At 40.6% G+C, this 13621-nt stretch overlaps 1 protein-coding gene across 5 annotated transcripts in view; it reads right to left on the minus strand.

Annotated features, from left to right (window-relative positions):
- Window positions 1-208: 208 nt before the first annotated feature.
- The window catches only part of SLC4A1 (solute carrier family 4 member 1 (Diego blood group)), an 83433-nt gene continuing 70020 nt past the window's right edge, over window positions 209-13621 (minus strand). For 4 of the 5 annotated variants that reach the window (XM_083147413.1, XM_083147411.1, XM_083147412.1 and 1 more), the window contains 8 exons: window positions 11588-11782; window positions 8842-9009; window positions 8314-8403; window positions 8046-8221; window positions 4725-4966; window positions 3081-3250; window positions 2208-2381; window positions 209-1440 (listed from right to left, as the gene is read on the minus strand). In XM_083147413.1, coding sequence (XP_083003539.1) covers window positions 1360-1440; window positions 2208-2381; window positions 3081-3250; window positions 4725-4966; window positions 8046-8221; window positions 8314-8403; window positions 8842-9009; window positions 11588-11782 — 1296 coding nt within the window. In that variant the 3' untranslated portion in view covers window positions 209-1359. The remainder of the gene's footprint in view (window positions 1441-2207; window positions 2382-3080; window positions 3251-4724; window positions 4967-8045; window positions 8222-8313; window positions 8404-8841; window positions 9010-11587; window positions 11783-13621) is intronic. The other variant, XM_083147414.1, reaches the window with a different exon arrangement.

Below are 13621 nucleotides of genomic sequence, written 5' to 3' on the forward strand. Positions count from 1 at the left end.
TGAAAACATTTTGGGGGAAATTTACTAAGATGTGTATTCTACTTCACATGTGATGTTGCTACAGGCAACCAATCAGATTCTGTTTTCTATCTTCTAGAGTCTAGAAGATAGTAGACAGGATCTGATTGGTTGCCCATAGCAACATCACATGTGAAGTAGAATACACATCTTAGAAAATTTCCCCCTTGATGTCTCGATATTGTAGAAATTCAAAAGCATTTAAACTAACTAACTAACTATATATGTATGTATATATATATATATATATATATATATATATATATATGCAATAGTTATTATCTTTTAAGGCTATGTTGTAAAATATATTATTTATTTATTTCTTAATATTTTCATATTATGCATATTTACAGATTTTATAAAAAAAAAAGGCAAAACATATTAGCGTTAAGATAAAAAAAAGAAAGATGCAGAAATGAAAGGTTTTAAACTTAAAGGTTAACTTATTGGAGAATTGTAGTTGATAGAAACAAAAACAAAAGCTTAATTATTATATTGTGTAAAAGTACAGAGATTTTTTTTCTTTTTTTCTTTATCATATTGGAAACATTGTAAGTTAGCACTGATAGCACACACTGATAATAAAAACATCTATAAAAAATCTATTCGAGTTCAGAAAGGTAATAGCTTGCATAGGTAGGAGAATCTATTGCAGTTAAACAATATGGGGGTGATGTAGCAAACCTTGGATTGTGATAAAATGGAAAAAGATAAAGTACAAACCAATCAGCTCCTTACTGCCATGGTACAGCTTGTGTTTGAAAAAATGATAGTTATGAGCTGATTGGTTGGAACATTACCTCTCAATATTTTTTCTCTTTAAGGTATTCTACATCTTCCCATATATGCATTTTAGGATACGTTAGATTGGTACTTGTGTAGTTTCACTGCACCAGTAAATCGCATGCGATATAGCATGCTATTTGCATACTATTTGCATGCGATTCGATGTGCGATGCGATTTACTACCTGTTCATACCCCCACTATCCACTACGGCATGGAGTTGATTTTATATAATGTGGTGAGTGCAGCGAGCCACCTAGCCTGAAGCGTGGCGAGCGTACTCGGATTACTTGACATGTATTCACTGAGCCCGAAGCGTGGTGAGCGCGCTCGCCTCACTATATGAAATTAACTCCATGCCGTAGTGGATAGTGGGGGCATAAACAGGTAATAAATCGCATCACACATCGAAACGCATGCAAATCGTATGCAAATCGCAAACTACACAAGTACTGTTAGATTATACAGACTTCAAATGATCTTTTAGCATGATGCATTTTTGTTTTATGGAAGTTTTTTAATACACTATTTTTGGTGGCAGCATTATGTTTGGCAATTTAAACAGGCATTGAGACTTCATTGTAGACATCTTGACCCTCTTCTTCTTCAAAGTTCGCAGACGCACTATCTCCATCCAGCTGAAAAACAGTGAGAGTGATTAAGAACAGTATTACCAGGGCTATTTTTGTGCAGCCTCCAGCAGGAACTGTGGCCCTTATTCTAGTTCACTCTTTCTGACAAAATATTTCTTAGATGGACAAAACCATGTGCACTGCAGGTGAGGCAGGTGTAAAACCCCACCCAAATCTAATTATCTCTGCACAAGTAACACCTGCCTCACCTGCAGTGCTCATGGTTTTGTCCATCTAAGAAATATTTTGTCAGAAAGAGTGAGCTAGAATAAGGGCCTCAGTTCCTGCTAGAGCCTGCACAAAAATAGCCCTGAGTATTACAGATTAAAACCATCAGTAATGTAGCAGAGGGAGCTACTATGCCTTGTAAATGATTGCCCCTTAAAAAAAACCATAAAAGGCAGGCTGGCATCCTGCACGGCTGTCAGACTTTGACTTCAATACATCTGGACCCAAGTTTTAGTACCAACCATCCAGCTTCTAGCTGTCATTTTTCAAATACAGCTTGTAATGTGGCAGTTAGGAGCTGATTGGCTAGCAACTTATCTCTGTCTACTTTATGAGTTCCAAGGCTTAGTACATAGACCCCCTTAGTGATGCTGGGAGAAAAGATGAGTGTAACCATAATGAGAAGCCTGGCCATTGCCATTTAGCAGAATCTGCTTCTGAACCTAAATAATGCCCTTTGCCTTGTGCCTCAAAGAAATCTGTGTCAGAGTTATATTAAAAACAGCTAGGCACCCCTTCTTGTGGAGGATTGCTTAAAAACTTACACATTTGAGCTCCAAGCTGGTGAACATACGACCAAGGATAAACCGGCGTACTGGCACAGTGAGGATAAGAATGAAGGGTAGGGCCAGGGAAGCAGGGGTGAACATCACAGCAAACAGCACTGCAAGGCAGATCACCTGCATAAATGTGAATAAATGCATACGTCTGGTCTTTACCTAGGAGAAAATGTAAAGGTTAGTCAATTCAATAGTTCCTTAATTATTATAATTGTCCTTTTCCTATTATCTTGGATAGGGATCACTATCTTTCCTGAGTTATCAGTTCTTCCCTTCCACCTACATTTAATGTTGCCTCCTATCATTCACCCTTCAAAGTTCAAATAAGAGGGCCACACCATATGGTACCAAGCATTGTCATCCAGGAACCACTGGTGGTTGGTGTAGCTCCCCTTTTTGACTGTTAGCTTGTACTGCAGCCCCCAGTTCTGCAACCCCAACCTCAGGAGCTACCACTGCTGCCAACTATGTTGTTATTAGCATCTATCATCTTCACTTTCCCTGCATTTACTGCTAACGCCATCATTTAGCACTTAGGGCCAGAAGTGGAGAGTGACAAGCAACCGGCCAATCAAACCCACTCTGCAACATTACAGTTGGGGGCTGATTTGCTGGTTGTTTTATCACTCTCTATTTGATCACTTTTCGAAGCTTGATACATCTGACACACCATCATAATTTTCTTTACTTTTACCAAAATTTCACCTTTGACTTTACAATGTTTCTGCCACCGTCCAATGTAATTATCATTCCACTTCCTCACTTTATCGCTTCCATAGTTCCCCGCTATCCTATTCATTTATATTGGAGTCTCCTATAAATGCCATCGTGTTTCCCTGTTAGGTATTTTCCTCTTACCCTTGTCACATAGGGCTCCTTCGGGTGATATTTAGGTGGCTTCAGGGTTAGTAAGATCCGATCATATAGCTGTATTCCATTCAGAGAGGTTACTCCCATGTACAGGAAAATACCAAACAAAACAGCCAGTGGAATAAGCGAGAGAACTGGCTCCATTAATATTGAGAGACCTGCATGGAAAAAGATGTTTTATGTAAAATTATCAATATTTTAAAGACATTTAGCTCACAGATTTCCTTATGAGATATTCACACTATGAGAGACCTGTGCTATTACATTGTTATCAGGCTGACTGGGGTATTCACATGAATTCCGCTATTGGGACAAAATAAGTGATTTAGGATTCTATGGGGATAGGATAGTTGTACCATATGATCTGTGATAAAGGAGCCTGCCTTGTTGATGTGTTTAGAACTCTGCGGGTTCTGTGTCTATATGTTATTATATGGTCTAATCATTTTAATCCGCCAATGAGAATACTGTTCAGAGATCATCATGCAGATGAATAGTAGTTACTCTCTGGGTGAGGTTCATTGTGGTTGTGTCTTCCTACCTCAGCAAATGCACATACAGTATAATCTACCCTCCCCATATGTATCAGTGCCTCATGCCCCATCAAGCATGCCTCTAGCCCCTCCCCATGAGTGCCACTGCCCTCTTCCCATGAGGGCATTTGCCTCCTACCTCCCTACGTGCACCTATCATTTCCCCTTCCCATATTTACCTCTGCCCCATCCATAAGACCACTGCCACCCGAACTGTACCTCTGCCTCCTACTGCCCCATGTGTGCCTATGATCTCCCCTCTCCATACGTGCCTCTTCACTTACCCCAAGTTTGCCTCTGTTCTGTTCTCCCCTCCCCTCCTCTAGCCTCTTCCTCCACATGTGTTCCCCTGGTCTCCCTCTCCGGATGTTCTGCTAACCCCATTTCTCCATTTGTTGGACCCCCTCTCCCTGGGCCAGATTCTCTTAGCTTCAAAAGTGATAAAATAAGGAGTGATAAACAGCCAGCCAATCAGCTCCTACCTGCCATGTCACAGACTGTGTTTGAAAAAATGTCAGACAGGAGCTGATTGGCTGGCTCTTTGTCACTTTTCATTTTATCACTTTTGAAGCTTAGAGAATCTGGCCCCCTATCTGTAACTCTGCCTTGGCCACCATCCCTACTGTACATTTGCCCCCTCCCCAAGGCTGGAGGTGTGCAGTGATTATTTTAGTAGAGCAAGTAAAATAAAAAAATGGGGACAATCGAAGAATTATACTTGGCCGTTCGGGATGAAAGCATACACGGGGCTAGTCGATTGTAAATGCGTCTGTAATTGGGGTTTCTATTTGTAGAGCTCTTTAATTTAAAATGTAAATATTGTATTACTATTATGCCAAGACAGAAAGCGAATATAGGTTGTAGTATGTGTATATTCAAAATTGCTCCCGTGCGAAGCTGGGAGACGTTGCTAGTAATTATTGTTACCAAATTTACAGATCTTACTGAATTACTGCTCACGATAAAGCTTAACAATGGGGCCTTCGGAACAGTAACTTAATACATTAATGACTCTGCATCAGTAGCCAGAGCAGGAGAAGAATCTTAAGAGAGTAAAGCTATACAGTATATATACAGTATATAACTTGGCAACTCTTACCCACAAGGAGGGCTACCAACAGCGCACTGATCCTTTGCTCAATAACACGCTCTATTTGAGGCTTTTCTCCCTTGGACATGATGGTAAGTGCATTGGCATGGCTGACTGTACGCACTGTAGTGGCACTGAGCCAGGGTAATCCAAAAAGTGCACACACCCCCCCCATGGTCACAATCAACAGAAGATCCAAGTGAAATCCAGACCCCTTCACTGCTTTCCTTTCTGGTTTACTGACAATCAGTCTGTGGGTTAACGAAAAGAAAGCATATGTAATACACGTGTACTATGGCCCTGATTTTGAGCAGCAGAAATCTCTGCATGCAGCCTCATCTATTCAATATCAGCAAACTGCACATGTGCTGTAGCAAAAGTATACATCTCTGCTTATCTCGTGGTGATTCCAAGTTGGACAGATATTAGACGTTTCTCTGTGCAACATGTAGGTTACATCCTATTCTGAGACATGCATATGTATTGCAAACAGTGGGTGGTATCATTGTGATGCATAAGCTAAAACATATGAATGTGTTGCATTAGTATTGGGTTAGTAAAATATTTTCATTCTGTATGTGCGCAGCAGTTGAGTCCCTTTAACGAAGTCTTAATCATTTCTAAACAGTGGAACAAAAACACTGAATTTATAGATATATATTTTATGTGAGTTCCAAGTTTTGACTATCTAGCAAGAGTATCAGGTAATAAGTTGTAGAGTACTGTGGTAAGGTGTGGGTTGACTTGTCGACAGTAAAAAGGTCGACAGTCATTAGGTTGACCACTATTAGGTCATCACAGACAAAAGGTCGACACATGCAAAAGGGAAAAGGTTAAAATCTGTTTTTGGGGGGTTTTCTTTTGGGTCTATGGTGACAAATGTTGACATGGGCACCGTGTAAGAGTACGAGTCCCTTTGCGTGGCTTGCTGCGCTCGGCACACTATTATATTCCCCCTCCATCTTCACTGGGATGGTAAAGTAGGGTGTGGTATAGGGTTCCGACAGTCATTAGCCTGACGTCTGGATCCCGACTGACCGGACTCAGACAGCATGGCAAGCACAACAAAGCCCCTTGCGCGCTCACTGGGCTCGCCGTGCTGCGGGCACGGTGGCTCGCTGCGCTCGCCACCGATTCTATGCTCCCTCGTGGGGGTCATGGCCCCCCACGAGGGAGAAAAGCCGGTGGCCGTCGGGAACCCGTCTGCCGGTGTTTTAACAGTCGGGATCCCGACGTCGGGTAAACGACTGTCGGGATCCCGACTGTCGGGAACCCGACTGTCGGGACCCCATCCGGCACCCGGTAAAGTATTAAAGTCCTTTAATAATAAAAAAAAATCAAGAAAAACTAATATCAACCTTTTCCATGTTGCTTGTGTTGCATTAGGACTATCAAATAAACAGAAAAAAATGACAGAATACAACCGCGCTCAGTGCAGCTGCCTAGATAACTATCTGAAAAGAGGTTGCCAAACCTCTTTGAACTTGAATACAAATAAAGAGATGTAGATAGTTCCTTTAATTGTGCTCTTACCACCTGGACTAATTAGTGGTCAGGGTACAGTACTCCTCAAGTTCATTTTTCTTGTTCTTTCCAAAGGATTTATTATGTGGAGAGAACAAATGGAAAAGACCATAGTGTGACCAGTTTCACAAAATGAAATGTCTATTTCTATGGAGATAAGGTCCACCCTTCTTCTACTGTGGGTAGTGGAAAGTTCTTTCTTTCTTATCAGTGCACCACAGTGATGAGGAGAGATTTTTCTCCTACATGAAGCTTACATTCATACATGCTCTACCAGACATATAAAGGCATCTTTAAGCCAGAAAAACACACTACTCAGGCAATCCAAAATATATGCTCACACGGTCGCTTACACGATCCAGCTGCGTATCCTCATAGGGAGGTCCAATTGGTTAAAAACTCCAAAAAAGGGGTATAGAAAATTTTAAGATCAAATTTATTAATTCATAAAATATCAAATGAATAATCAAAAAAATAGGTCCCACACCTAGATGGAATACATGGAAAAGAATAAACAAAAAAGGCAATATGTGAACCTGGACACGTTCACTCCTAGTAAATTCGATCCTGTAGTGTGTAACTCAATAAAAGTCCAATGCGTTTTGACATATATAATGTCTTTCTCAAGGTGAACATACATCCTCTCCTGGCTACATCTTTATACCCACTGAGTGGGATAGGTCACTGCCCCCAAAGGAGTGGTGAGTACAACACCCGGAAGTTACTCAAAGTTGCTTTTATACAGATAGATATGCCTTGATATGTATAAAAGCAACTTTGTACTCGCCACTCTTTTGGGGGCAGTGACCTATCCTACTCAGTGGGTATAAAGATGCAGCCAGGAGAGGATGTATGTATGCTTAGAGAAAGACAATATATATGTTGAAACGCGTTGGTGCTTTTATTGAGGTACACACTGCAATATTGAATTTACTAGGGGTGAACGTGTTCGGGTTCACATATCGCCCCTTTTTGTTTATTCTTTTCCATGTATTCCATCTAGGTGTGGTACCTATTTTTAGATTATTCCATTTGATCTTTTATTAATTAATAAATTGATCTTAAAATTTACTATACCCCCTTTTTGGAGTTGTTTAACCAATTGGACTTCCCTCGAAAGAAACCGTGATATGAGGATACGCAGCTGGATCCTGTAAGGGACCGTGTGAGCATATATTTTGGATTGCCTGAGTAGTGTGTTTTTCTGGTTTAAAGATGCCTTTATATGTCTGGTATGAATGTAGGCTTCATGAAAGAGAAAAATCTCTCCTCATCACTGTGGTGCCCTGATAAGAAAGAAAGAACTTTCCACTACCCATAGTAGAAGAAGGGTGGACCTTATCTCCATAGAAATAGACATTTCATTTTGTGAAACTGGTCACACTATGGTCTTGTCCATTTGTTCTCTCCACATGTCATAAATCCTTTGGAAAGAACAAGAAAAAGGAACTTGAGAAGGACTGTACCCTGACCACTAATTAGTCCAGGTGGTATGAGCGCAACTAAAGGAACTATCTACATCTGTTTATTTACATTTTGACTATGTCGACATAATGCATGTCAACATTTTTGATGTTTCAACCTTTGGCCTGTCAACCAATAGGGGTCAACCTAATGACCTTTTCACTGTTGACCATACAACCAAATCCCCAGTTGTATTCCAGTACCTTCATAGGCGGATCATGCAAGGAAAATGCACAGCACTCTCAGCATCAGAATACAAAGAATTTCACACAATCCCCTAGAAAAGACTTGCAGTACATTTCACTGCTCTAGAACAGGTTTCAGAACATGTTTTATTCTTACGTGGTAATCTGAGATTCCATGAATATGAGGATGAAAACCAGCAATGCAGGTACCACCGAGGCAAACATCATCCAGATGGGGAAGGGCTTGGAAGCTACATCTAGCCCCAATGGTGGGATGAACCAACTTCTATTACTTGGTTTTGAGACGCTCAGACCTTTGGGAAGTGACAGTTTCTGGAAAAACATGGTAAATGTTTACTCGCTGTGTATATATAAACAACAATATATTTCAGTCACATTAACAATTAAATAATGAACATGCACACCTTTGTGTAGGTATCCTTAATGAAGAAATCAGCTGTAACCATTAAAAGGATGGCTATGGGTACACCAAAGTCTCCAATGATACGACGGAACTGGAAAATAATAATTAAGAGATATTTAGCTATATGTAATAAATCCATTTGAAATTGTCCACTTGATTTGACTGATTCAGAAATTTGGGACAATTTCAGCGATCTGTGAAGCAATTATAATTTCAAATAAAGTAATATACATGCCTTGAAGAATCGACAATCATCAACAATGCAACGTCTATAGAATAGGTTCCCAAACGTGATCCTTAAGACACCCACCAGGTTTTAAAGATATCCATGGCCTGGTTAAATTAAATAGACTGAGGTACTAAGTCATCTGTAGTCAAGCATGTATATACTTAAACCCTGGACCAGTAAGGTGCCTTGTGGACCAGGATTGGAAACCTCTGGTCTATGAAAGCTCACATCTCTCTGTACATTTTCTTGCAATTTACTATGAGAAACCCCTTTACACACAAAAATAAGGGGCAGCCTCACCTTCCCAGGAAAGAAGCTGCTGTTTTTGAATTGACGCAGGAAGTACGCAACGAAAAATGCTCCCAACATAAGTACAAGCGAGAGCAAAGCTGTGTTTGGCTGTGGGTCTTGGTAGTTCTGCATAGTTGATGTATTGTAATGTCCCTGTAGAGGATGCGCTATGAAAATCTGTGGAGAAAATGCCATAATTAGCACAGTTAAAAACAGACATAAATACAAAATAAATGTACTAATTAATTTCAATTAAAAACACAAATATCCATTGTGAGTTTTAGCTTGTGTCATGGACTGATCTCACAGTAAATAATAACAGATCACAGCAGCCATACTAAGGGGCATATTTATCATAAGGAAAATGTGAAATAAGAGACAATTCATCATGCCTCCTTATTAAAATCAGCACTTCCAAAAAGCTACTCCTTTTTTGCAGAGACAGCTTTTTGGAAATGTTTAACTTTTCCCCTGCTGATGTAGTCTTTTGAGGCTCTTCACAGCCTGTCTACAAAGTATCCATGTGCAGCTTGAAGGCAGGCTGCTAATAGACTGAGGGCCAGATGTATCAAGCTTTAAAAAGTAATGAAGTGGAGAGTGATAAACAACCAGCCAATCAGCTCCTTCCTGTAATTTTTCAAACCCAGCCTGTAATATGACAGATAGGAGTTGATTGGCTGACTGTTTATCACTCTCTATTTTATCACTTTTTCAAGCTTGATACATCTGGCTCTGAAGCAGCAGTAAAAAAGAGAAGATGCCAATGGAGGACAGACACCCCCCCCCCCCCCATACTGGGGATGTAAGAAACGGGAAATTAATGTGTGAATATTATCACAGCAGGCTCTAAAAAGGAGGTGTTGGGTCATCTCTCCTTCGATACAGCCTTTGATTAATGAGAAATGGGTAATATACAGTATAAGTATAAAAACCTCTGTGATTATAAATATGCCCCTACTAGAAGTAATATCAGTGGAAGGAATCAAACAGCTGATAGTTGTCATCATTATCAATATTTTGCACTGGTAGTTGACCAAACATAAGTTGTACACCTCCTGATAGGTGCATATGAGTCTATGTGGTCTACATAAGATGTATATTCATGAGAACACTGTTACCGTATTTGGCAAATAATCATTCACCCCATCCACTCTCATATTGATGGGGGTATTCCATTTGTTTTATGCACATATAGAGCCTCATTGAGACCTGATTGCTCATCTGCAAAACTGCAGATGACTGCGAGCAACTAGTGGTCCTACAGACAGAAAGAAAAGCCACAGGGCGGGATGCTGTATCATCCGCACCCCCTTACTGCCGCACTTCGCATTCATAATTATCGCATATGCAGTAACATATGCGATAATTATGGCAAAGGACAGCTCTTGCGTTAAGAGCTGTCCTTTGCGATAGAGTCAGCGGGTCCCATGGGGACCCGGCGGCTCCCCCCTCCCTCCCTTACCCGGCGCTGCTGCTGCGCCGGGCTCTTCTCCTCCCTGCACCCGGAAGAGGATCAGTGCAGGAAGGAGGAGGTCACAGGTCCGGGCAGCACAGCGCTCTGCTGCCCGGACACAGGTGAGAGGGGGGGGGGGGCGATGCAGGGCGGTGGTGGGTCGGTGCGGGCGGTGGAGGGTTGCGGTAGAAGCCCATAGGCTTCTATGGGGAATCGTCAGATTTTTCTGGCGATGTCCCCCGCCGCTGTAACCCAGCGGGGATGCTTACAGCATCCCAAAATGCGGTAAAAAACCAGATAACAGGGTTTTTACCGCATTTTTAGCTTAGAGAATCTCCCCCACAATGTGCAAATCTGCAAGTGAATTTCAAAAATATTTCTATCTGGTATCCTGTTGCACATCCATACGTAATTCAAGAACCATTGCATAATTTTTCAACTCAAGCCTGTGTTTTACCACCCCCATACACTGACTTCCTGTCAATTTGTGAGGGGATTGTGATTAGATATTTTCACTCTTTTTTTTCACTCTTTTTGTTGCTATTTTGGCTCACGCATGAGCCCAAAATCTGTACGCATGCGCAATCATTTGATAATCGAACAGATTGCGAATTCGCACCTCATCGGTTAACTTTGAATCAGCCAGATGGAGTATAAATTTGCTTGAGGCCAACTCAACATCAGCTCTGGAATGACTGTATTAATATAACCTGCTTTATGACATTGGGATTATTCTTGAACTTCAACAACAATTTAAGTTTTATTTAAAGGAGCAAACCAATTCAGAGGTTGTTTTATTAATGTAGCTCAATAAAATGAACATGATATTTGCGGGTGGTGTACATAAATACATTTCAAATACTTAGTGCTCTTTGAAATTTGAAAGAAAAGCCCAATGTCTCTTCTTACAGGTAACAAGCATAATTTACGTATTTGATTTGTTTATATTAATTTCAGTGTTCTTGTTAAAACATATAATTCAATGATTGGAGAAGTCATCCACACGGTTGAATCAAGGGTTTAGCCACACTTTATTGCAGCCCAATCTCAAAAAAGTTTTCTATCCATCAGGATAGCGAGCACTTTTGTGCATATTCAGAATTTGGCTGGGTGGATGAAGATGCGGGATGCAACGCTGTTGCCGGTTTTTAAACAGAGCAATGATGGCATTTAGAACCTTTTGCAAAGAACTAAATTCACCCCATTGAGTTTCAGAAACATAAAATATATCATACAATTTTACTATTATTAAATAAAGGATTCCGTCCACTAATCCAACACCACCCAACTTTACATCCTCACCTTAGCCAGATTGGCAAATGTCTCATAGATGAAAATGAGAGAAATTAGGAAAGAAAATATCTCCTGTGTGAATCTGGATATGAAGCGGACCAGGAAGCTGCCGTCAAAAGCCACCACTATGACTACAATCAGGATTAGCCAGAATCCAATCCAAACACGACCCACTATGTATTCAATATTTTGTCCCTCGCAGAACTGAAAGAGAAAGCAGAGTCATCATCAGTGACTGCCAGTATTTCTGTTGTTTTATTCTGTCCTTTTCACCTACCTCTAAGGCTTGAGTTTTGTTACAGTGGTATATAGAGAAACTGTAGGAAAACTTTGTAAAAAAAAACTATTTTCATGGCAGAAGATCATTTGGTAATGTTTTGAGGTTTAAACATCTATGGTATTTCATTGTATGGAATGACATTCCACACTGTTACAATATTATGTACAAAAGAGGGCTTTTAATGATGGAGGCGATGTAATGTGGGCCTAGGAATATATATATATATATATATATATATATATATATATATATATATATATAGAACGATGTGTCACAGGATGGCACTCAATGCAGGTAATTGTTAATAGTCCGGTGCCAGGTACATATGAGAAACATGAAAGCACTTACCCCCTCTTACAGGAAAGGATTGGAACCAGCACACGGATATGAAGTGAAAGAAAAAACGTGGTTTATTGTACAAGCATTATTGCACAACAGACAGCTGTTCACCTGACAGCCGTTTCAACTGCATGGCAGAGCATTCACCTCTGATGAAAACTGCTGCCATGCAGTTGAAACGGCTGTCAGGTGAACAGCTGTCTGTTGTGCAATAATGCTTGTACAATAAACCACGTTTTTTCTTTCACTTCATATCCGTTTGCTGGTTCCAATCCTTTCCTGTAAGAGGGGGTAAGTGCTTTTATATATATATATATATATATACAGGCGGGGGTGTAGCGCGGCACTCAGGACGGCACTCAGGACGGCACTGAGTGCCGCGCTACACCCCCGCCTGTATCTAGCGTCCAGCGCAGCTGCCCGCACAGTGAAGGCACCAGGCATCTAACACCGCGAGAGGACTGGAGTGCCTGCATCCCTCTGTATATATATATATATATATATATATATATATATATATATATGAGAGAGAAAGTGTAGAGGTGCGCTGATGGCAGTTTCACCAAAACTGTTTATATGCACACATATAAAGCAGTAAAAATTTTATTTCATACAATAAAAAGTATATAAAATATGTATTTCATACAGATGTTCGCATCATAAATTTGATGTGAGATACCACTTCCGAGAGACCCTACACATTTCGTCCCATAGGGACTTCCTCAGGGGTAACAAGGTATCAAAACATGTATTCTATCACGAATGGTAGGAGTACCAGAGTTGGATCAAACACCCTAGAAACGGGTGTAGGCTGGCAGGATATCAAAAATTCAGGATGGATATATAAACTATCCGACTGATGTCTTCACCAGATTTAAATTCAAGGAGAGTACTGTGTGTCTCATCAGTCAGAGAGCGAATATATATATATATATATATATATAAATATATATATATGGTCACCCTGGCAATCAGGAAGGGTAAGCGCGTCATCAGTGGGCAAGTGAATCCGGGGCCGGCCGTTAATGGGTGTTTTTCACGTGGTGTGGGGATTATCTGATAAAGTTATGTTTATTTTGTATGTGCATTATCCTGATGACGATGTGAAGTTAATGCATCGAAAAAGCTTCCTTACTTTAATGGTGTGCTATTCCCTACACATTCTACTATGTATATATATGTATATATATATATATCTCCACTAATAGTCCAGCAGCTGCCAGGGTGTCAGCTCAGGAGCTCCAGATTACTCTGATAGTCCAATATAGCTTGCAGAAAAAAATGAGGACACTCACCGGACTTTCAATTTGGATGTCTTTTTAATCCATCTCAATCCATCAAAGCATAAAGTGCAATGTGCATGACAGTGGGCCACGGGCCAACGTTTCAGGCCACCTTTGGACCTTTCTCAAGGCCCCCACTCT

The sequence above is a fragment of the Crinia signifera genome, chromosome 6, assembly GCF_055691185.1.
Source record: "Crinia signifera chromosome 6, ASM5569118v1, whole genome shotgun sequence".
NCBI classification, from domain to species: domain Eukaryota; kingdom Metazoa; phylum Chordata; class Amphibia; order Anura; family Myobatrachidae; genus Crinia; species Crinia signifera.